Source organism: Cebus imitator, unplaced genomic scaffold (assembly GCF_001604975.1).
Source record: "Cebus imitator isolate Cc_AM_T3 unplaced genomic scaffold, Cebus_imitator-1.0 Scaffold11, whole genome shotgun sequence".
NCBI classification, from domain to species: domain Eukaryota; kingdom Metazoa; phylum Chordata; class Mammalia; order Primates; family Cebidae; genus Cebus; species Cebus imitator.
Genome location: NW_016107326.1, coordinates 11,496,053 through 11,521,598, shown reverse-complemented (window position 1 = coordinate 11,521,598; position 25,546 = coordinate 11,496,053). Strand labels below are relative to the sequence as shown.

General features: G+C 33.1%; 1 protein-coding gene across 1 annotated transcript in view; it reads left to right on the top strand.

The window, feature by feature from the left end:
- The window catches only part of RFX6 (regulatory factor X6), a 55,858-nt gene that overhangs the window by 25,845 nt on the left and 4,467 nt on the right, over window positions 1-25,546 (top strand). Inside the window, exons 7-17 of the mRNA XM_017549184.2 lie at window positions 8,738-8,845; window positions 14,331-14,408; window positions 14,522-14,635; window positions 16,352-16,401; window positions 17,441-17,600; window positions 18,499-18,643; window positions 20,089-20,198; window positions 21,153-21,270; window positions 22,725-22,847; window positions 23,499-23,705; window positions 24,782-25,294. Of these exons, the coding sequence (XP_017404673.1) occupies window positions 8,738-8,845; window positions 14,331-14,408; window positions 14,522-14,635; window positions 16,352-16,401; window positions 17,441-17,600; window positions 18,499-18,643; window positions 20,089-20,198; window positions 21,153-21,270; window positions 22,725-22,847; window positions 23,499-23,705; window positions 24,782-25,294 (1,726 nt within the window). The remainder of the gene's footprint in view (window positions 1-8,737; window positions 8,846-14,330; window positions 14,409-14,521; window positions 14,636-16,351; window positions 16,402-17,440; window positions 17,601-18,498; window positions 18,644-20,088; window positions 20,199-21,152; window positions 21,271-22,724; window positions 22,848-23,498; window positions 23,706-24,781; window positions 25,295-25,546) is intronic.

Below are 25,546 nucleotides of genomic sequence, written 5' to 3'. Positions count from 1 at the left end.
AAAAAAAAAAAAAAAAAAAAAAAAAAAAAAAAAAAAAAAAAAAAAAAAAAAAAAAAAAAAAAAAAAAAAAAAAAAAAAAATCAAATTAAGGTCATTTCAAAAACATAAAGTTGAGTGAAAAAAGCACATTGAAAGTAGGATACATACTGTAAGGATACCAGTTTTAAAGAACAGTATAATATTAAGAACATTTACATACTAGGTAAATTTTTAAATGTTTGAGTAGAAACGATCTACACCAAGCCCAGAACATTATTTCTTGTTGGGGAAGAAGGGAACAAGATTAGGCAAGGCTGCTTTAGTGTTGGAAGTGTCTCATGTCTTAATCAGTTTGGTAAGGGGGTATTTATTATTATTTTTCTCTATATCTCTTAAAAAGTTTTAAATAGTTCAAAATATAAAGCAAACAAAACCACCACCAACAAAAGCAAAATACAAAAAACAGGAAAAGGGTGGTAAGAGCGATTACTACTTATTAGAAATAATTTTCATTGTTTTAAATGTCTTATTCATAAATGGAGTGGTTTAAATTTCAGAAATATCTTAGAGATTGTCTGAGAATTTGTTAATTCACAGGAATAAAACAAATGAACAAAACTTAATTATAATATTTTCTCCCCATCAAAGAAAGCTTTTCTTTTCCCGTGAATCTTCTAGTGTGGGCCAAATTTTTGTTTCAAGCAGCTAATGAAGTTGACATTATTTCTTAGGGAATAGGTCCATTGATTTCATACATTTCTACCAGGAAGTTTCCTTGACAGCCTGAGTTTTCTTCTCCTTAACATCAACCATTCACAGTCAGCTGAACAACTTTGTACTAAGATAAATATCAAATCCTCTCTCCTTGGTTATATGCTTTTCAAATATTTGTAGACTGTTATCATACTCTCCTTTGTCATCACTTAGCCAAGCTGTGCAACTTAACTCCTTTAATCTTTCCTCATAAATCAGACCCTCTTGCTTTCTAGTCATATTTGTTTCTTTTCTGTAGGGTCCTTCTTGTTTTCTTTTAGAAATACGATTCTTAATAGTTCACCCAGAAGTACCAAAGTCATCAGTTGAGGAAGGAAAAAAACAAAACAAACCCAGACCTCTGTAGCTGGCCTATGATCTGGCACCTCTTTCAGTACAATTGTAATGGCAAACGTATTAGTGGAATTAAAATGAGTACATTTTACTATTTTAAAGATGATCACTCCTTCCTTCCTTTTTGTGTTACACTTACTTGATATTGTTTGATTTATGGAACTTATATCATCTTTGTACCCAGTTGCTAACATATCCGAAACAAAATTAATTTTAAGGTTTTTTTTTGGCTCTTTTGCCTCTTGATGTTGTGCGTATTGCTAGCTTTGATTACACAAAATTATTTACCAATATGAGAATTTTTAAAAGGTATTCGAATAAAAGTTATATACTTTGTTTCTTAATATGTGTTTTTTTTAGCATGCTAACTTTTTTTTTTACTGAGCAATGTATTATTCACAACACTCATACCCTCTCAAACACACAGCACATGTATAGAATTTCAAAAATAATCATACGATGAAAACTCAATCCCTTTCTCATAACTTAAAAGAGAGAATTCCACTGTGCACCCACTTCAATCACTTTTTCATTCCTACTCATCAAAAGTTACCACTCTCTTCAATATGGTGTTACTCACTGTTTTTTCCCTAAAGTTTACCACTTACAAATAAATCTCTCAATAGTGTATTGTTTAGTATTTGCGCAGTTGTATCCTACATAAAAATAGGTTCCTTGTTTTCCCTGTGACTTTCTGTTTTCATTCAATGTTAGGTTTTGTGATTCTTTAATGCTGATACATGAAGTTCTAATTTATTTGTACTGCAGTATAAAATTCCCTTGTAGGAAACTATCACCATGCATTTATTCATTCCATTGTGGTTGGGATTTTTCTTTTTTTGCCTGAAAAACAATATTGACACAAACAATTCTCCAGGTACACATCTATAGGAGTCGAATTCCAGGTCCTAAGGTATACTCATCTTTAACTTTACTAGTAAAGGCAAAATTATTTTCCCGAGTGGTTGTATCAACTTCTGTCTCTTCAGCTGTGTGTAATAGTTACTTTTGTACCTTATTCTTATGCTTGGTATTAAATGACATTTTAGTTTTTGCCAGTCTTGTGGGTGTAAAATGGTCTCTTGTTTTTATTTGAAAATTGTTTTTAACAACCAATGAGCTAGAATGTATTTTTGGATTTTTACTGGCCAATTCTCTTCTGTGAGATGTTTTTTCAAATTACATAATTTTTCAGTTTGAAATTTTAATGCTTAAGAGATTTTTTATATATTCTGGATACTAATATTCTGTAAGTTATGTGTTGTAAATAACTTCTTCCTATTAGTGGCATGACTCAATATCATATCTTTTGATGAAGATAATTTTTTATTTTACAGTTAGTGCTTTTTATATCTTTTTTAAAAAATGTGCATATTACAAGATTATAACAATATTCTCTATAAATTACTTTGAAAGCATCAAGTTACTCTGAGCATTTGAGTCATTTCATTTGTAATTGTTTTTTTAAAATTTTTTATTGTGGTAAACTACATATAAAATATACTATCTCAGTCATTTTTGAGGGTGCCAGTTTTGTGGCATTAAGTACATTGGTATCATTGTGTAACCATCACCACCATCCACTCTCAGAACTCTTTCATCTTGCAATACTGAAACTCTATATTCATTAAACAATAGCTCTCCATCTTCCTTTTACCAAGTCCCTGGTCAATACCATTCTACTTTCTGTCTCTGTGATTTGTACTACTCTAAGTTCCTCTTTAAGTGGAACCATACGGTATTAGTCTTCTGGTGACTGACTTATTTCGTTTACCATAATGGCCGCAAGGTTCATCCATGTTGTACCATATGTCAGAACATCCTTCCCTTTTAAGGCTGAATGATATTTCATCGTATGTATATACAGCACCATATTTTGCTAATCCAGTCATCTGTTGATGGACATGTGTGTTGCTTCTACATTTAAGCCATAGTGACTAATGCTGCTGTCAATGTGGATGTGCAAATACCTCTTTGAGAACCTGCTATAATTCTTTTAGGTATATACCCAGAAGTAGAATTACTGGGTTATATAGTAATTCTATTTTTAATTTTGGGGGTAACTACCAAACTGTTTTACATAGCAGCTTTACTATTTTACATTCTCACCGACAATGAACAAGGATTCCAATTTTTTCACATCCTTGACAACACTTGTTATTTTTGCTGTATATGTTTGTATGTATTTATAGCAGCCAACCCAGTGGGTGTGATGTGGTATCCCATTTAGGGTTTGTTTCGCATTTCCTTAATTATTGTAACATTGAGCATCTTTTAATGAATTTACAGCCATTCATATATTTTCTCTGTAGAAGTGTATATCAAGTCCTTTGCCCATTATGAATCATGTTGTTTATTTTTATGTTTTAAGTTTTAGGAGTTCTCAATATATTCTGCATATTAATTCCTTATGAAACATGATTTGCAAATATTTTCTCTCATTCCATATGTTGCCTTTCTACTCTGATCATAGTGTCATATACAGTTTTATATATATAACTTAAGAACTAAAAGTCTTTCATTTTTATGAAGTACAATTTGTCTATGTTTTGTTGTTGCCTGTGTTTTAGTGTCACATATAAAAATGTTTTGCCAAATCACATGTCATGAATCTTTTACTCTATGTTTCCTTCCAAGATTTTTATAGTTTTAGCTCCTACATAGATATTTGATTCATTTTGGATTAATTTCTATATATGGTGTTAGGTAAAGATCTGACTTTATTCCTTTGACTATGGACATCCAGTTTTCACAGCACTTTTGCTGGAAGGACTGTTCTTTCCCTATTGAATGGTTTTGGCATCCCTATCAAAAATTATTTTACCATATGTGTAAGGGTTTATTACTGGCCTCCTCTGTTCTATTCCATTGGTCTATGTGTCTGGCTTCATGACAGGACCATATTATTTTGATTACTGTAAACTTATAGTACATTTGAAATCAGGAAGTCTTCTATGACTTTGGTCTTCTTTTTCAAGATTGTTTGGCTACCTAGGGTCCCTTGAGATTCCATAGAGATTTTTAGGTGGATTTTTCTGTTTCTGAAAGACTGTCACTAGGATTTTGCATGGTATCATTCTAGGCAGTATTGCTATCTTAAATATTAATTCTAATCCATGAGCATAGGATGTCTTTTTATTTATTTATGTCTTCTTTTATTTCTTTCAGCTCTTTTTTTGTAGTTTTCATTGTACAAGTCTTTCACTTCCTTGGTTAAATTAGTTTTTAAGTATTTTATTCTTTTTGATGCTATTGTAGATGAAATTGTTTTCTTAATTTTCTTTTCAGGCTGTTCATTATTAGTGAATAGAACTTCAACTGATTTTTGCATGCTGGCTTTGAATCCTGCTACTTTGTTGAATCCATTTATTAGTTTGTGTGTGTGCATGTGAGTGTCTGTGTGTGTGTGTGTGTAATTTTTAGGGTTTTGTACATATATGATTATATCATTTGTGAACAGAGATTTTTTACTTCTTCCTTTTCGTTTTGGATGCCTTTTTTTTTCTTTTCTTTTCCTTTTTTTTTAATTTATACTTTAGGTTCTGGGGTACACGTCTGGAACGTACAGGTTTGTTACATAGTTATACACATGCCATGGTGGTTTGCTGCATCCATCACCCCGTCATCTACATTAGGTATTTCTCCTAATGCCATTGGATGCCTTTCTTTTTGCCTAACTACTATGGCTAAGACTTCCAGCACCATGTTGAGTAGAAGTGATGAAAGCAAACATCCTTGCTTTGTTCCTGATCTCAGAGGAAAATCTTTCAGTCTTTTACCATTAAGTATGATGTTTTCATAAATAACTTTTGGGTTGTTTGAAAAACTCATATGAAGTATGGGTTTTTCATAAACAATTTTATTATATTGAGGTAGCTTTCCTATATGGCTACTTTGTTGCGTATTATTATAATGAAAGGATGTGGAATTTTTTCAAATACTTTTTCTGTATCTAATGAGATTATCATTTTTTTAAATTCCATAAATGTGATGTAACACGTTTATTGATTTTTATATATTGAACTATCTTTGCATTCCAGAAATAAATCTCACTTTGATGTATAATCCCATTATTATGGTGTGGAATTTGGCTTACTAATATTTTGTGGAGAGTTTTTGCATCAAAGTTCATAAGGGATATTGATCTGTAGTTTTCCTGCCTTACAATGTTTCTGTCAACCTTTGGTATCAGTTCATTATTGGTCTCATAGAATAAGTTACAAAGTACTCCTTCCTCTTCAATTCCTTGGAAAACTTTGAGATGTATGGGTATTAGTTCCTCTTTAAATGTTTAGTAGAATTCACTGGTGAAGCCAACTCTGGGGCATTTCTTTGAGTGTGTTGGTTAATTACCACAAATTTGTAAATTTTCGTTTTTTGCTCTTATTTATTTCCAAGTTCATCCTTCATTGGTTGAAGAAGATACATTGTATGACATCTATCTTTTTGAATTCATTGAGACTTAGCTTGTGGCCTAGTATGTGGTCTATCCTGGAAGATGTCCCATGTGCCCTTGAGAATAATGTGTATTATGTTGTTGGGTAGAGTATTCTGCATATGTTTGGTCAATCTAGTTGGTTTATTGTGCCATTGCATCCTCTGTATTCTTACTTATCTTCTGTCTGGTTTGTTCTGTCCATTAGTGAGAATGAGGTGTTGAAGTCTTCAATATGATTGTGAAACTTTTCATTTCTCCCTTTAATTTTATCAATTTTTCTTCATATATTTTGATTATCTGTTATTATCTGTTACCTGTACCTATGTTATTAGGTACATAAAGGATTATGATTGTTAGATATTTTTTGCTTTATTGAATTTTTATTAATATATAATGTCCTTCTTTGTCTCTCACACGATTTTTTTAAATTTAGAGGCTATTTTGTCTAACTTCATTCTGCCAATATCTATCTTTTGATTGGAGAGTTTGATTCATTTACATTTAAAATAATTACCATTAATCAACTCCTCATTATTCCCCATTACCCACTTCACTTCCCATCATCTTGTAACTACTATTCTATTCTCTAACTTCATGTGATCAATTTTTTTATCTCCCATATATGGGTGAGAACATATGATATTTGTCTTTCTGTGTCTGGCTTATTTCACTTACCATAATGTTTCCAGTTGTATCCATATTGTTGCAATTGACTTTTAAATTGATGTTGTATTCAGCAATTTTGCTAAAAAAACTTTATTAACCATAATTTTTGTATAATTTGTTTTAGTTTTTCAGTGAAATCAATTACATCAGTGGCAAGTAATGCTAATATTGTCTCTTCCTTTTCAGTACTTAACCTTTTATTATTTTTTTGAGTTCATTATTATTCTGGCTATAAAAACTGGTATAGTGTTGAGTAAAAAAGGTGACAGCAGGCAACTTTATCTTGTTTGTGGTTTTCAAGGGAATTTTTGTAGTATTTTACCACTAAGTAAGACATCTGTTGTGGGCTTCTGATAGCTAGTCTTTGTATAATAATTAAGGTTTCCTCTATTTCTAGCTTACACACACACACACACACACACACACACAAACACAGAGAGAGAGAGAGAGAGAAAGTAATGAATGGTAGTTACATTTTAAACAAACTTTTTTTTCCTGCATCAGTTGAGATGATTGTATAATATACAGCATTTTCCTCTATTTGTTGTTAATATGATGAATTTAAACCTAACTTGTGTATGATCATACTTATACACTACTGAATTTTGTTTGTTAGTATTTTGTTTAATACTGTTTTAAGTGTAGTGATAAGTGAGATTGAAACATAATTTTTCTTTTTCTGTTCTTGTTTACTTTTTACATATATGTTTTCAAGTGAATTGGAAAGTTATCTTTTTTTGCTATCGTCAGAAAAAAAATCTATTAAGTGTGAAATTGTCTGTTTCCTGAATGCTTGATAAAAGATCACCTGTTAAAATATTTTGAGTCTATTTTTTCTTTGTAAAAATATTTTTGATTACTAATTATATATTTTTAATGGAAATAAGACTATTCCTTTATTCCTAACTTCAATTTAATATAATACTGTGTATTGTCATTTTGGGGGGTTTATATTTCTTTGTTTCTCTTTTCACATATCACCAAATCACATATTGGGAAGAATAAACATGACTTTTCACACAAGAGAAAAAAAAATATGTGAAAAGTACAAACCTTTCTAAAATTAAGATTTAGGTAAATTTTTATTATGCTTGTCCAACAAATGTTAGTTTTCTATTTTGTCGTATAACTTCCTTTCTCTAAGGATTAAATTATTTATTTTCTTGTATTTTACATTTTTTCTCTATTTATTGATATTCTTTGACAGTGCAGCAGTAATTGGTACTCATAAATGGAAAGCCCAAAGCATTGAAAGTCTTTGAAGCATTTCTTATAATAAATAGAGTGGATTGAGATTAACTCTGCTATTATATGTTTATTATAATTATTAAGTAATAGTTATTAATTAAAACAAATTAAGAATAACTATACTTGAAAAGAGATTAATAAAGCTGAAAATTTAAACCTAATTAAAAAATGAATTTCTACTATATTTTAAATATAAAACTTATTTAAGTCTTATATTAAATAAGTCAACAAGAAATCAGGGCTTCTAAAATATCTGGTGTTCAAGGACTCAAAAGTCCTCCCAGTTCCTTTCGCTCTACCATTATAAGCTCTAGAAAGACAGGATGGGAACCCAACCTATCTATAACAGTACTTAAGTTTTTGTCTACTAAACATCTCTAATGGAACAGTGATAAACAAAGAAATGCAGTCTAGAAATAAAGGTGAGAAAATTGTGGGAAAGAACAAAATTTTTCCCATGTCAGGGACACTTTGTGCCCTTTATTATATTCATAATTTCATTCTTTCTCCAAACTATTGATTACAACCCAGTTTGCTAAAATTTTGTTTGAAGTGGAGAAACAATCAGTTATGGCCTGGGAGACAGATTTGCTGAGGCTCCACTTCTGTCATGAATATGCATTTGTTCTTTCCATATGGGTTTCCTGTAAGTATACCAGCACAGTAGCATTATAAGTTATTTGTCACTTTTCTGATTTTCTGAAAATGGCTAGAGGTGTGCTTTCCCCAAGAAATGTGAATGAACAACACATGCCTGAATTTAGGGTAGAGGAAACGATGTGGAAGAGTCCACTGAACTAGCTTGAGAATCAAAAGATAGACTCCAATAAAAATTCTACTAGTAATTACCTCTGAGACTGAATAAATTAATTTACTTTTAATCATCTCATTTACTTAATTTGTGAAGAAGGAGATTGAATTTGACAATTCCTGATCCTCTTATAGTTAAAATAATTTCAATAGTTCCAAAGGCAGATGTTCCTAAATGTATGCCATTAGCAAATGTGTACTTAAATTTTTAAAGTTGTGAAAACTGACAAATATTCAAAACTAAAATTCAAACTGATAAGTAAAATATCCTAACTATGAAACTAGTTATTGAAGGTTTGAAAGCCATTTGGCTGACATGCCTAGTTTATTCAGTTATGCAATCTAAACAGTCTACTCAAATCTCCTAATTTCTCATGGTTTGCAGGATGATGAAGAATGAAATTTTATGGATTTGTATTTTACTAGAATAGTATTTTGGAAGCATATAGTTGATAATGATGTATTTGTTTTCATTTTTCTAAATTATAGGGTGGCTTCACTCGTAAATATTCACTTAGCTCAAAAACTGGAACACTTCTTCCAGAATTCCCCAGCGCTCAACACCTTGTATACCAAGGATGCATTTCTAAGGACAAGGTATCAATTGCAGATATTTCTCTATTGATTTTCTGATATGTTGGCTCCATATGTCAGTTTGCTGGGAATTTCATGGCACTGCAGGAAGCGATAAGAAATCTGCATAATCAAACATAATTGACTGATTTATAGGAGGGACAAACTTTTGTTAACATCAACACTTTCAATTAATTATTTACCATCTCCATGATAGTGTGTAATCAGAGGGTGGTAAAATAAACTTTAAAGGACTAAATACTACTTTTTATTTAAAGCTCTATTGAGGAAGAAAATCATAGAATGTGTCTGTCACTTACGCTGTCTTTAGCTAAAAGTTTTATGTTTTCAATTATCTCCATTTTATTTAAGTAAGTAGTCATCAAGCACTTCTCTAGGACAGAATCTGTTTCTAGCACTGAGGGGGAGGTATCTAGATGAACGCCAGGACTATGCTAGGTGAGCACAAACTTTCCGTAATTCTAAAATTCTATGTTCTCTTACATTTGCATTTTTCCAAGTTAAGAAAGAATTCTTTTCATTGGGATTCAGTTTATAAATAATTCTCAATATGACTTTTCAATGTTTATGTAACAGTGTGTAAGCTAAATCTTCTATTTCTGTTCTTCTAGAGTCATTTGTTGGGGATCTGTTGGCTGCTTAGTAGCAGGGACCATTATTATATTTCAGCATAATTATTTATACATTTTTGTTTCAACCAAAGCATATATTTCATTAGCATTTGAAGAACATGTCTTTTACAGTGTATTCAGTCAGTTCATATTTCTGAGGTGCAAAGATAAAGGAATATGATTAACTAATGTCCAGATGCATTACTTTAGTAATGGGCTTTTTATAGAAAGGAAGTCAAGGTAGTATATTGATTTAAAAAAATTTATTGGCATGTAAGTAGAGATACATAGTAACTTACAGGGTTCATTTTGATGACACCCATACTCTGTTAGTTAAGAGCAGGCAAAACTTTCTTTAAAAAGAGTGAAATCATGTCTTTTGCAGCAATGTGGATGTGGCTGGAGGCCATTAACATGAGCAAATTAATGCAGTAGAAGAAAACTAAATACTACACGTTCTCACATATAATTGAGAGCTAAACATTGAGTATTCCTAGTCATAAAATGGCAACAGTAGACACTGGGGACTACTGCTGGGGAAGAGGGTGGGGGAAATGGGTTGACAGACTATCTATTGAGTACTATGCTCAGTATCTGGGTAATTGAATCATTTGTATTCCAAACCTCAGCATCTCTCAGTGTACTTATGTAACAAACATGCATATGTACCCTCTAAATCTAAAATAAAACTTGAAAAAAAAAGTAAAATATATCCTTAAAAAAAGAATGGGCAAAGTATTGAAGGTAATTCTCAGATGCCAAATCTAAGGGAGTCTCTCGAACTATGTTCACTTCTGACTGGTCTCTCCCATTACATTTCTCAAGGTTATTACATAATTTTTACCTTATAGATGTAATGTGTGATGTGATGAGTTCATATTTGAGAAACCCCCAGTAAATGCTAACATGTGGCAGTTTGTGAGGATTCCTGTGGAAATCAGGGGGATTTTGGTCTTTTGAGGCAGGGTATTATTGGGTTACTTTTGTGGAGAGGATTGCTTCCATGCAAACTTACCGTGAAGATGTTTATGGTTTAAATATACCTGGTGGGGGAGGGGACCAAAAAGGCGAGCAACAAAGAAGAAAGGAGAAGTAAAAAACAGGCTCCAATAGTTTACTTCAGTTTCTCTACTGTCCTCCAAGGAAGTTCATGCCTGCCAATTTGAAAGACTAGTCTGTAGATCATTTATCACTCAGGTATCAAGGTGCTTTTATAACCCTTGGTTTCTAGGTTTATTCCCAGTGGACTCCATCATGAAAGCCAGGGACTGACACCCTTCTTTGAGGACAATTTAGCTCTTTCACCTTCTTTGCCACTAGCCAAGTTTCTCAAGTAATTTGTCAGTTCCTAGAAAGTGTGGTGGGACTAAAATTAAGCACTTAAGGCACTTGCTTTTTTTTTTTCTTTTGAGACAGAGTCTCGCTCTGTTGCCCAGGCTAGAGTGCAGTGGCGTGATCTTGGCTCACGGCAACCTTTGCCTCCAGGGTTTAAGTGATTCTCCTGCTTCAGCCTCTGTAGCTGGGATTATAGGTACCTGCCATCATGCCTGGCTAATTTTTGTGTTTTTAGTAGAGACAGGATTTCTCCACATTGGCCAGGCTGGTCTCAAACTCCTGACCTCAAGTGATCCACCTGCCTTGACCTCCCAAAGTATTGGGATTACAGGCATGAGCCACCGTGCCCAGCCAGCACTTGCTTCTTTAAGACAGAAGAAATAGATGCTGCCCAGTGAAAAGCTAACCCCATAAAGGTATTGACTGAATCCAGGGGCCTGCTACTCATAGTGTCTCTCGAGGCAATTGCCTCCCCCACAACATGCTCACTGTCTTTAGTGGAGCTAAGTTTTTCCTCTGCTCCTGCCCTCTCTAATATAATGTCTATTCTCAGAAAATTGACTAAGATTATGTTTACAAAGAATGCAAAGTACACTAGAATTAAAATTTATTGCTCTAAGACTATGTAAGTATTAAATAAACAAATGAAGTTAGTTCAACCATTGTGGAAGACAGTGTGGCAATTTCTGAAGGATTTAGAACTAGAAATACCATTAGACCCAGCAATCCCATTACTTGGTATATACCCAAAGGATTATAAATCATTCTACTATAAAGACATATGCACTTGTATATTTATTGTGGCACTATTCACAATAACAAAGACTTGGAACCAACCCAAATGCCCATCAATGATAGACTGGATAAAACAAATGTGGCACTTATACACCATGGAATAGTATACAGCCATAATAAAGGATGAATTCATGTCCTTTGCAGGAGGGACATGGATAAAGCTGAAAACTATCATTCTCAACAAACTAACACAAGAAAAGAAAACCAAACACTGCATGTTCTCACTCATAAGTGGGAGTTGGACAGAGAGAGGGGGACATCACACATGGGGTCTGCCGGGGGTGGAGAGCAACAGGAGGGATAGCATTAGGACAAATAGCTAATGTAGATTATGGGTTGATGGGTGCAGCAAACCACCATGGCTTGTGTATACTTGTGTAACAAACCTGCACTTTCTGCACATGTACCCCAGAACTTAAAGTATAATAATAAAAAAAAAAGATTAAAAATTTTTGATGATTTGTATAAAAAGCAATAAATTTTATAACAATAGAAAGACTTGTGAAGATAAAGGCGTACTTGTACTTTAATAGATTTCAGGACTCAAAGGACTAATTTTAAAAGAATTTATTGATACAGAATTGATGTACATAGTTTGGGGCACATGTGATAATTTAATATGCTCATATAATTTGTATGGATAAATCAGTGTAATTGCGTTATTGATCACCTTAAATATTTGTCTTTTCTTTTTGCTAGGAACATTTGAATTGTTCTTTTCTAATTACTTTGAATATGCGATAGATTATTGTAAGCTATTATCACCCTATAGATCTATCAAACACTAGATCTTATTTCTTCTACCAAACTGTGTATTTGTACCCATTAATCAACTTCTGTTTATTTTCCTCTCCCCCTCCTCTTCCCGACCTCTGATAACCATGAGCCTACTCTCTACCTTCATAAGATCCACTTGTTTAGGTCCCACATATGAGTGACAGCATGTGATATTTGTCTTTTTATGCTTGGCTTATTTTACTTAACACAATGCCCTCCAGTTCCATCCATGTTGCTGCAAATGAGAGGATTTTATTTTTGATGGATGAATAATATTCCTTTGTGCATATACCACATTTTCTTTTTCCATTCATCCATTGATGAGCACTTAGGTTGATTCCATATGTTGGCTATTGTGAATAGTGCTGCCATAAACATGGGAGAGCAGATCTCTCTCCTTGATATATTGATTTCCTTTTTTTTAAAAAATATATACAGAAAGGGTTAATGTTTGACAACAGTTAGGACTTCACTTCCATCTTTCACGTCATACTCATCCTCATTTTAAAAATATGACTTGGAGTAATCTGAAAATATAATAGCATTGTCTGAAGTATAGAGTAAGTCTCATTTACATTGATGGTGACATATCCTGCTAGAGGTATTCTATAGGCAGCACAGGTCCTTCAAATGGATCAGTAATATTCATGTCATTGTTATACTGCTGTAAGCTAAACCACAAAGATATGTGCATTGGGTTGTAGGAATAAAGGGAAATGCAAAGGGTTAGGATAGGACACCTCCATCACCACCACCACTCTAGATGCTATTGGAATCAAAATAGCTGACATCCCTCAATTTCTTAATATGTATTATGGATTATTCCAAACACTTTATATTTGTTAATTCATTTAGTCTTCCTAGCAACCTATTTTATAGCTACTGTTATTATCATGTCAATTTTAGACATGAGGAAATTAAAGCACATAAATATCAAGTAGCGTGCCTAAGGTTATATAACTAGTAATAACTAGTAAGTGTCAAATTAGAGCTGAGATTGAAATCCAGGTAATCCGAAAGCAAAGCTCACATACTTAACCTCTAAACGTTGTTTCTTTTCACATAGAACATGTAACCGGCAACAGGTAGGGAAATTTCTGACACGTGAAGTAAGTTTTAGTTTGAATGTTATTAAGTTGCCAGAATATTACCCATTGCAAATTTTAGAATATACTTAAAACTTTTTAAACTATGCTATGCAAATATCCATGGTAACTTGGAAATAGAGACTTTTTATAATAGATATTCAATGTTTGAACTTTTTTTTTGGAAAATGCATCATTTTTATTACTAATTCCAGATAATGTTTAATATGGTCTTACTGGGTGCCAGGTACTGTTCCATATGTATCACATTTTATTTTATTTGATTTTCTTAACACCATATAATATGTTATTGCTAACTACTTAAAAATCTTGACGCTCAGAGACAAAGCAACTTTTGCAGTCATACCTGGTAAGTAGTGCAGTGAAGGTGGCACCCAGGTTGAGCTGACTCCGGAACCAAAATTGGAAACCATTATGCCATACTGCTCCAAGCATCCACCTCAGAAAACTGTGCGAAGATTTGATGTATTTTACTACTTTATGTTTATTCACCCAAGTCTTTTTTACTACTTTTACTACTTTATTTACCCAAAAATTAAATTTAAAAAATTTATTTAAAAATTTAATTTTTTAGTAGGCATAAAACCAGGATGTTATTTTGGCCCATACTATTCTGAACAATTACCTTTTTCATTGTTCTTATCATACTAGACTGTAGTTGTCCATTTGTTTGCTTTTATTCCTTCAAAGGCAGTAAGGTCCTTGAAATAAGGATTTTGCCTTAATTTTTGAGTCTTTAGCCTTGAGCATACTTATTGGTTATAATAGGATCTTTAAAAAAATGTGTGTGTTGAACAAATTAACAAGTAAAGGTAGTGTTTTTTAAAATGTTACTTTGGTTAAGCTTTTTCTTCCTCGAAATAGGTTGATACGCTCATAATGATGTACAAAACTCACTGCCAGTGTATCCTGGACAATGCAATTAATGGGAACTTTGAAGAGGTAAGAATAACAAAGAATGCTTTGTTGATCCTGCTATATATACTTTCATGTTCTGTTCTTAACAAGTTCGTGTTAAAGAAAAAATCTTAACATACTTTTTACTCTGCAACTAGATCCAGCATTTTTTATTACACTTTTGGCAAGGAATGCCTGACCATCTTCTTCCCCTGCTCGAAAATCCTGTTATCATTGATATTTTCTGTGTTTGTGACTCAATTCTATATAAGGTAAGCACTTTGGATGTCTTTAAATGATCCACTTATTTCTTTACATAGCATTCTATCTAAATTCTTGCCGTATATTTTCAGTAAATGTGTTATTCATGGTGGAGATACACTATCAATTTTTTTCTGATGAGAAAGCAAGCAATTTAATAGTGCATATTTAATAGTGTATATGTTTTAATTGTAGTTTACATTAAGTGAAACAAACTCAATTTCTTTTACAGCTAATAATGAATCTATATGTGATATAGTTATTAATATGTGAAAACTTAGTTAAATTTTATTAAGTCTCTAAGATGTTTTCATATTAAAATAACGTAATGGATTTACTTCCCATAATGCCAGTGTTTTGGCAAATAGCAGAGTTAGGCACCCTCCTGAGATTAATAATTTGAAAATCTCAAAAACCTCTAACTTTAATGCATTAATGTCTAAATCTCTTCTCAAACCAAATAAGAGTTCCTAAGTATCTACAGAAGGATATTGAAGACATCCTAAATAAAGACAAACTGATTGTCCTTCTAGCCAGACATTTAATGGGAGACAGAAAGACACTAATTCCTGACAGTCTCTTCCCTGGTGGCTACAAGGTCTCAGCTGACGGATAAAACTATATTGCAATGTGTGTACTTTAAAGTGAGTTTGCTTACATTTATCTGTTAACTTATCGTAAGGAAAAACAAAAGCTTTCCTTTTAAAAAATAATCTGTGTTGGCAAGAAAACCCAAGCTGGACCCTGTTAAACATTTAGAAAATAAAATCCTTCTAAGTTAGTTGCCACTATCAGATTCTCAGCTTTGCAGAAAAGTAAAGCAGAAACTATTTATAGGTAAATTAAGTCCAGAAACCCCCATGCAGACCAAGAACTAATGAGACAGCTTGAATAAGAGAGCTCATATTTTTATCCGCTGTCTAGTACTTCCTCATCACAGGATGGGAGAAAGCAGGGATAAAATACAATATATTTTCTGCCTTTAGTTCAAGTTAAAGCTGAAGAAGGTTCAAAGGAGAATAAGGATTATCTTGTTTGTTTTTTTTTTTCTGGATTGAATATGAATGCCACCAATTAGAGAAAAATGGTTTAATTTGCATGAATTGTCTGTATTGCTTAACACTAGACAGAGCTCCCAAAACAGGAGAGGAAACAGCTCCATGAGTGAGTGTAAGAAAAGACCTGGGCTCATGCACACACGTTTCCATCAGAGAAAAGCTTTTGGACCATCATTCAGCTTGTCCAAGAAATAATTTAAAAATATACTTTTCCCTCTAAATCATATATATTTTTTAGTCTAACACTAAAATCCTGACTTTAAGTATCTTTAAATTAACCTGGTTTCTCCTTTTCATGGTGGACCAGGAGAGGCACAGTGAGCTCTGTAAGTAGAACAGTGTAAAATGCACTTCTGCAAAATCTTCCTTTTACCTCTGAAAGTGGTCAACTTTTCATCATAAAACAGTATATGATTGATTACCATGGACCAATCCATTGGTAATTAACATACTGAGCACATACATATACAATACTATTTCTTGTTTTATTGTCATACTCACACACAACTCATACATACATTCATTTTAGAAATAAAATTATAACTCTCAGAAAGGAGTTAACATATGATTCTCTAGCAAGCTAGGAATAAAGAGTAGTCGAGCAATAATATGTCTTTCTATAGAAATACTAAGTAAAGCTTTGTATTAACCTCTTTTCCTATGATTAAGGTTCTTACAGATGTTCTCATTCCTGCAACAATGCAAGAAATGCCTGAAAGGTATGTTCAGTTAATAAAACATGAGCATTTTCTAGTATAGGATTTAACTTTATACGTTATATTAGAAGAAAACATTAAGTAGCCATTTATTCATTTATCAAGAAGTCTATTTTTCTGCTTTTGTCCCTCTGTATTTGCTGGAAGAGATATGTCTTATAGTTGGGCCTCAATAAACAAAATGGATGAAACAATCCTTCAATACCTTTGAGAGCTGCTAAAGTGAAAAACAGATAATTAAGCACCGTTGACCTTCAAGAAATGTTTCAATGGAAACTAGCTTGATTATGATAAAAAAGATAATTGATGGAAAACCACAGTAATAAAAACTATAGGAGAAATTATTACATTTTATTATTACCTTTAGTCTTAATTAGAAAATCAGAAAGTGGCATGATGAAATTATTGCCTTCTTTTAACTAAGGAATAAAATCTCAAATAGTTTATTGAAACAACACCTAAAGATTTTTCAAAAAAACTTTGCAATGTAAGAACAATAGAATTCTGAAAAAAAAAAAAAAAAGCCAAATTTTTCTCCAAAAACAAAGTCTAATGAACTGATAAAATTTAGTACTTTGAGGGTACAAATTCATATAGGACTGGACACAGTTTGTGCTCCATAAATAGATGTTGCTTGATAAAACAAATTTTACTTTTTATTTACCTTTTACTCTATATTATTTTATTTATATAATATTTGGTATAATACTGGTCAATAATATCTTTTAATTATCAATTGCAGTCTTTAAATGTCTATTCTGTACTCTGAATTGGGTACTTGAAGTGGAGTTTGAAGAGCTTGAGTGTTTTGACCAAGATGATAACAAAACATCTCATGTACCCCATAAATATATACACCTACTACATAGCCACAAGCATTTAAAAATATATCATAAGAAAATACGATAAATGGCAGACCTAGGTTGTCTGACTTCAAAAGTACTGCTCTTGAAATCATAGAATAATAGCATACGTCAATTAAAATATAATCGTTTAATGCATTTTTAACAATAAAGCATTTAACACATAGCTTTCTTTGTAGCTTATTAGCAGACATAAGAAATTTTGCTAAAAATTGGGAACAGTGGGTTGTTTCATCCTTGGAAAACTTGCCAGAAGCCCTGACTGACAAGAAAATACCTATTGTGCGAAGATTTGTGTCTTCTCTGAAACGACAAACATCTTTCTTACATCTTGCTCAGGTATGTTGGTTGCTAAGCTGACAGCATTTGAGTCATCAAATAAAAAATAAATCTTCTGATAAGGACAGATTGAGGAACTTTCATAGATTGAAGGAAGCTAAGTAGACAACGATTAAATGCAATGTGAGACCGAAAAGCGAATGCGATAACAGAAAAAGGATATTGGTGGGAAAGCTGGTGAAATTTGAATTATGTCTGTAGTTAATAGTATTGTACCATTGTTCATTTCCTGATTTGGGTCATATACAATAGTTATGGAAGATGATAAGAAGCTGGATGGAGAGTATATGGAAATACTCTGCACTGTCTTTGCAACTTTTTTGCGATTTGAAATTTAAAGAACTTGAATGCAGTCACATTTATTTGCCATGTGAATCTAAGTGGTACAAATTAAGGTTGTGAGAAATGAGCCTATGTGATGTTAAATATTGTGAAACCACAAACTCAACACATTTAAAAATGCCTACTAATCATGGCTCTCTTAAATAAGGAGAACAAAAGTAATTTATAAATTAAGAACGCCACATTTGTGTATTGTTAAAATATACTTCTTCCTTCCTTCCTCAAAATGATTATTTGCTTTATGAAAGTTTCTTGCCTTCTAAATTTTAAAAGGCAAGCTTGAGATAATTTCAGATAGGAAATGTAACATGTAAAAATTCTCATTTTGTGATCATGGACAAAGAAAATCTATTTTTGTTTTTTAAGTTTAAAATATTTTTCAGACTTTTAACAGAGATGATCATGAGTCTCCGCTGCTGCTTTTAGCTTTAAAATAAGAAAAAAGTTATTTATGATACATTCCTCTCAAGGAACTATTTTTTCGTATAGCTAAAAATTTCTTCTAGATACATTAGAAATGATATAGCATAGTGTCTTCTTTACTTTCTCTATGCAGATTGCCAGACCAGCTCTCTTTGACCAGCATGTGGTTAATTCTATGGTATCTGATATTGAAAGGGTTGACTTGAACAGCATTGGCTCTCAAGCCCTTCTTACTATTTCAGGCAGCACAGACACTGAATCTGGTATCTACACTGAACGTAAGTCCATTCTCTCTGTTTAGAACAAGGTTTCCCAAGCTCAGCAAATTGACATCTTGAGCTGGGTAACTGTTGGAGAAGCCTGTCCAGTGTGTTGTTTAGCAGCATCCCTGACCTCTAACCATTAGATGACAGTAGCAGCCTCCCCCAAGTTGAGACAACCAAAAATCTTTCTCTGCATTGTCAAAAGTGTTCTGAGCTGAAAAATAACATCTGATTATAAAATAAGCTGGTTTATAAAAATATTTTTAATTTAAAAAATTTATCCTCTAATCAAAAATAATTATAATTACTAATGTGGAAAATACAGAAAATATAGAGGAAAATAAAAGTCATCTGTAATCTCATTACCCAGAAATAAATGAAATGGAAATAATCTGAAAATAATCAAAATGGTTTTGAGTTCTGTAAGTTTTCTTTCAGTTTTACGTTACATGTATACAAATTTGCATGTGTTTTATAATCTTGTCATCCTGTGGTATGTAATACATAACAAAATGGTATCTCAGCACAATATTGTTTTTCAAAGCAGACTCTCTATTCTGATTTGGACCATCTGACAGAGCTTATCAAACTAATATGTGTGGCTAGACAGCTAGGCTTGATTACTAAGGAATAACAGCCACTATTTTTTCCTCCTACTGTCTTTGAAAAGACAAAATCTGCAGCCTCCTATACACTGGAACACAAACTATGAACTCCTCTCTAGGGACCAATCTCAACTCCACTTTTTATTTCCTAACATAAAATAGTATTACCTTTTGAGATTCAGTAAACCTTAAACTCGTTAATAAAAGGATAGTCTAAAACTCTCCTTTTAAATATTACATGATAAAAGTTATTCAACTAAATGACTGAATACTGCAGTGAATAATTTAACTTTTACTAAAGATAAAGGATATTTTGGAAAGCAGGAAATCGCCAAGCTTAGGTTCATTCATTAGCTTTTAACTAATCTGTTCCCTTTAATGAAAACACTGGACTCAAAGTGAATATTCAACTACATTAACAATGTAATCTTTCCTAGTATATGCATATATATATATATATATATATATATAAAATATTTAAACCTATATTTCAATATATACCAAGATATATACACTTGTTAAAATTTTGGGCACACTCCAAGAGGCTGAGGTAGGAGGATCACTTGAGCCCAAGAGTTCAAGACCAGCCTAGGCAACGTTGCAAGACCCTATCTCTACAAAAAAAAGAAGATCCTGTCTCAAAAACAAACAAACAAAAACATTGAAGAGTACAGTACTAAGGATTTTTTGTTACTGTTTTCAAGATATGAAATTAATTCTTTTCACACATTTATCTGTCTTTCCCTTTTATGCTATCAAAGTATTCATAATTCCTAGTTTTTAGGTTTTCTCTTAGATTGTAAGTAGAGTAAAATATTCTTCTTTCTTTTCTTTTTTTTTTTTTTTCCTGGGTAGATGACTCTATCACTGTGTTCCAAGAACTGAAGGATCTCCTTAAGAAGAATGCCACCGTGGAGGCTTTTATTGAATGGCTGGATACTGTGGTAGAACAGAGAGTTATTAAGGTACTTTTTAATGACAGATCCAGAAAATAAATTTCTTGTTAAGAGTAAATGCTAAACTGGCTATAATTTTTTGACTGGGGGGAGAGGGGTGACAGGCTGTGTGTGTAAAGGCTTTGAAAAGCTTTTGATGCTGTACAAACAAGGTAAGCCAATTATTGAAATTAGAAATATGTCAAGATTTGAGAGCATTGGACATAGATTCCATTATATTTCTCATTTCTTGCCCAAAGACTACAAGATGCCCTGCCTTCCCTATTGGTCAATAAAGTTACAGCTGAGTAACATCAGTAGATAAAGATAAACTTAGAAACTGGAACGATCTGGCCCATTTCTAAAAAGGAAGATTTTATAAATGCTGACAGAAAACATGGTTTTAAGCATTTGCATTTCTGAATTCCAAAAGCTCAATATTTTGTGTTTTCTCTGGGGTTTCTTCATCTTCTTTGGTTAACCTAGTCATCCATCATGAAACAAGCAATTAGAACAAATATATCCATCACTAGTTGGTGTTAACCATTCCATATCAAGGAAACTAGTTATACTTTCGAGACTTTTTTCTTCTGGAAGGAAAACAGATTATTATTCAGTACCAAAGAAGTCAAAGTTAATCATTCACAAAAATATATAGCCCTTCCTTCACACCTCACCTTCTGTTCTTTTTAAAGCTCTGTCAAAGGAATATTAAAAAATAAAAATACTTTGAAAATTATTTCATTTTGTTGTCTAACTCTATTAGGAAACAAAGCCATGTTGAATAAAGAGGTATTACCCTTAAAACATCAGCAAAGACAGGCTAGCTTTAAAATCCCTGGACAGATAGTTTTATTTGATGAAATAAATGCTATGCCATCTGTCCATTTGTTAGACAGTCTATTTACCTCTTGATCTAACATAGAATTCATGCAGTAATGAGAGGACAGATTTTATAGTTTTATTTTGTTCCTTTACTTTTAGACCAGCAAACAAAATGGAAGGTCATTAAAGAAGAGAGCTCAAGACTTTCTGTTAAAGTGGAGTTTTTTTGGTGCTCGAGTAATGCATAATCTCACCTTGAACAATGCATCCAGCTTTGGTAACATATGTGCCTTGTAAAACTCTTCTTAAATAAATTATATCATTTGCTCCCCAGTCACATCTCCTATCGACTTTTAAACATGTTACACTGTCACTTCTTAAACTGTATCTGAATATTGAACTATGAGAAAATGGTAGTTATGAGCCTGGGTTTTGGAATCAGACCATATGCAGGATTAAATCCTAACGCTGCTTCTCTCTGGCGATGGGCCAATCTGCTCATTGAAAAAGGGGAAGAATATTCTCTTCAAAGGGTTGTATATGTACTTTGTTGAGATGATGCATATAAAAACAAATTGGCTAGCACTCAGGAAATGCTTAATGCATAGAAGCTATTATCATTACATTTCATCAGTGCTTGGATAAATTTTCCCTGTTAAACAAACAAACCAACAATAATGAAGACATTATTTTCCAAAGTTATTATTCATTGCAATACAGAAAATTCCTGCATCTTTTGTGAAAACACATATTGCTACACTCCAGGAATCAACAAGCAGCTGAGAAGACACACTCTCATGTTTCTGACCCATTTTTTCTGTTCTATATGACTTGGGAGACAAACAGGGTCAGGTTAGCTTTTTAAAAAATTGAATACCTTCTTTTTCATTAAAATTCCAGAAATTCCTATTTTGTAGTTATAATGTTAAACTCATGGGTAGTAACTCTGCATTTGGTAGCTGCATTTCAGGAAATCTTTACATTATGAAAGAGATTACAATTAACTAAATTGTTTTATTTAATGTTCTATAGAATTAAATAAAGTCATTGAACTTGTGTTGAAGAATAAACAAAATGCATTTTCAATTATTTGAAATAGACTTGTCCATATTTAAGGTTTTGTAAAATATACAGCACTGATGCCTGGCCTTACTACAAAAATAATCCTTTTGTTGGGAAATCTATTGAATAGTTAAAAGAAATTTTAGGTTTCCAGAACATTTTTCACTTGAAAATTACTCTTTTAGTTTTTGCCAAATCTAAGAATATTTTGTTTCAGACTAAAAAGACATCTCTTTACTTGCCTTTTCTTGACTATGTTGGCCATTGTCTTATTATTTAGTACAAAGTAAACAGAAATAGAGCAGAGTAGAGCTCATTCTCCCCAAGTTAAAGCTTATCACACTCCAGTGTGTGCCCTCTTAAAGCATAAAGCATGTCTCACTTTTATCCGTATTTTCCTTTGATGTAATTAGTGGCCAAACAGCTGGCAAGACAGTACACACAGTGAGCAGGGCAGGCAATACACAGAAAGATTAGAGACCCAAGTTAAGCATGTTGGTCTTAGCAGGTCATTTAAAGTCCAACAAGTACTTGTTTATTTCAGTTGCTCCTTGTAAAGTGTTGCGAGATGGTCACAAAGATAACTGACTTCTTTCCTTTTCCTTCTCTTTCTCTCCATTTTTTATACATTTCACACTGTCCTCTCCTCATTCTCCATCCATAAACAAGGTTCTTTTCATTTGATTCGCATGCTTCTCGATGAATACATTCTCCTGGCCATGGAGACTCAGTTTAATAATGACAAAGAGCAAGAGTTACAGAATTTATTGGACAAGTATATGAAGAATTCAGGTAACTTATTTTGTTTTGCATATTCTTTGTTTAACTCTTAAGTTCAGAAATTTGTAAGTGCAGATATTAAGTGGGTTTATCAATCTCAGAGTTTTTCTCCAAACATGTCATTACTAATTCTTACCATATACTCACACTATTGGAGCACTATTTTTCTTTCATTCAGTGATATGTAGACAAAACTACTTTACTGAAAACTCTGAAGGATAAAAAACTGGTAATCTTAATTTCTGGAATTTAGGTGCAGTTGGAGAAGTGACCATAATACAAAAAATAAGTATAATTCAGGATACATATGGTATACTACATAGGTAAGTGGTGTAAAGATATGTTCTATAGGAGTTTAGAGAAGGAAGGAAACACATCTATTTGGGATGGGGTAACTTGCATTTTGAAGACTTCACTCCAAAGTAGATTATTCTGTGCTCCTCATCTACATCTGCATCCACAAATATGAAGCTTAAAAATATACCAGCATCACTGCCAAGAGCAAAGGTCTGCCAGCCTCACTTCCCATGGCAAACATTGCTTAGGAGTTTCCAGATTAAATACTCAACAATGAAACATTACCATTTTCTTTTACTTGGGTTTATCTACCAGGAATATGAGAAAAAAAAATCTCAAATTTCCCATTTAAAAAACGTTTTCCAGATGCAAGTAAAGCTGCCTTCACTGCTTCTCCAAGTTCATGCTTTCTGGCCAACCGTAATAAAGGGAGCTTGGTTTCCAGTGACCCTGTAAAGAATGAAAGCCATGTGGAGACAACCTATCTCCCTCTGCCATCCAGTCAACCTGGAGGCATAGGCCCTGCCCTGCACCCGTTCCCTCCTGGGAATACAGACAACATGCCGCTCACAGGTATGCTAAAGAGAAGTGCTTAGGCTTCAACACATCTCAGAGAAGTCTATTCCTTCATTTTTCTTAAAACTCGTAACCTCCACTCCAGGAATTCCAACAATAAAAAAGGATGATCTTAACTGAGTTTTAATAAAGATTTATAATATTTTTATGATTTTTCAGTCATAGTAATAATACTATTATTAACACAGGTATCATGTTTTGACACACTCCATAAGTTATATCAGAAATATGAATAATTAGTTAATTAAGTGGAAGAAATAATTAGATGAAGTATACATAAAATCCTTAAGATGCTTTGAAGATAAAAAAAATGGGTTGCTTATTTTTGGATTTTGAGGAGACTTTATTATTTCTCCTCCATTAAAAAGTGGATTTGGCCATTTTAGGATAATCATTACAATAATTCTCCCTTTTGGTTTAAGGTTCTCTTTGTGTCCAAATGAATATTTGACAGCTTGAACAAGCTGCTTGGGAGTATTTTAAATCTGCTTATTGCCTTGTGTCTTTTTTGAAATCTTTTTATATACATTACTTTATTTGATTTACAGAATTTTAAACCTAGAAGAGCCTTATAGTTCAGGTGTCCAATTCTACCAATGGAACACTGGAGGCCCAGAGAGTTGGTGGCATTCATAAATCACATTACTTATCAGAGGTATTTGCATGACATTTTGAATTGACTGCTTCGAAGCCATGGCCATTTTGACATTAGTGATGTTTTCTTTTTACCCTAAAAATCAAATGGTTTAACAATCAGCCAATTTTTAATTAATGGGAAATACGAGCAGCAGATACCCACGCTCTCACCATGCTACCTCTGGAGAAACCATGAAGCCAGACTCTCCTCTATAGTCACCAACTCCAACTCTCCACTGTTGTGATACATACATGTGTTGTGATAATATTTTTTTAATTATTGGATTTTTGGTACTTTCCAGTTTAGTTGTTTTTGGAGGGCAGGAATTAAGCAAGATGGAAAACAATATATTAATACATCTTTTGAATATTGTTTAAAGATGTGAGCCCATCTACTTTAATATGACACTAAAAGAACGTCTGGTAATTTTTTCTAGGTCAAATGGAGCTTTCACAGAATACTGGTCCTCTGATGACACCACCCATTTCTCCAGCCATGACAAGCCGAGGAAGTGTCATTAACCAAGGACCAATGGCAGGGAGACCCCCAAGTGTGGGCCCAGTACTGTCAGCTCCATCACACTGCTCCACATACCCAGAGCCCATTTATCCTACTCTTCCTCAAGCCAACCATGACTTTTATAGCACCAGCTCTAACTACCAGACTGTGTTTCGGGCACAGCCCCACCCACCATCAGGACTCTATCCTCATCACACTGAGCATGGTCGATGCATGGCTTGGACTGAACAGCAGCTTTCAAGAGACTTCTTCAGTGGCAGTTGTGCAGGCTCTCAATATAACTCCCGGCCACCATCCAGCTATGGCCCATCCCTGCAAGCCCAGGATTCACACAATATGCAGTTTTTAAATACAGGAAGCTTCAATTTCCTGAGCAACACAGGGGCTGCCAGCTGCCAAGGAACGACACTGCCTCCTAATTCGCCAAATGGTATTGACATTTTAAAAGAATTTTTCTTAGTTTTTGAGATGGCAATGAGGTAAAATCAGACATTGAGCTCCACCTCTGCTAAGTAGCATGTCCTTTCATTTATGGCTTCCAAAGATCATGGAGTCTTAGATATTTGGAGATGATTTCTATTACATACACATATACTTCCTAATTTTTGTGGCTTTATTAAAGTTGCCCTTCTTCCTTTTTTTTTCTTTTTTCTTTCTTTTTTTTTTTTTTTTGAGACAGGTT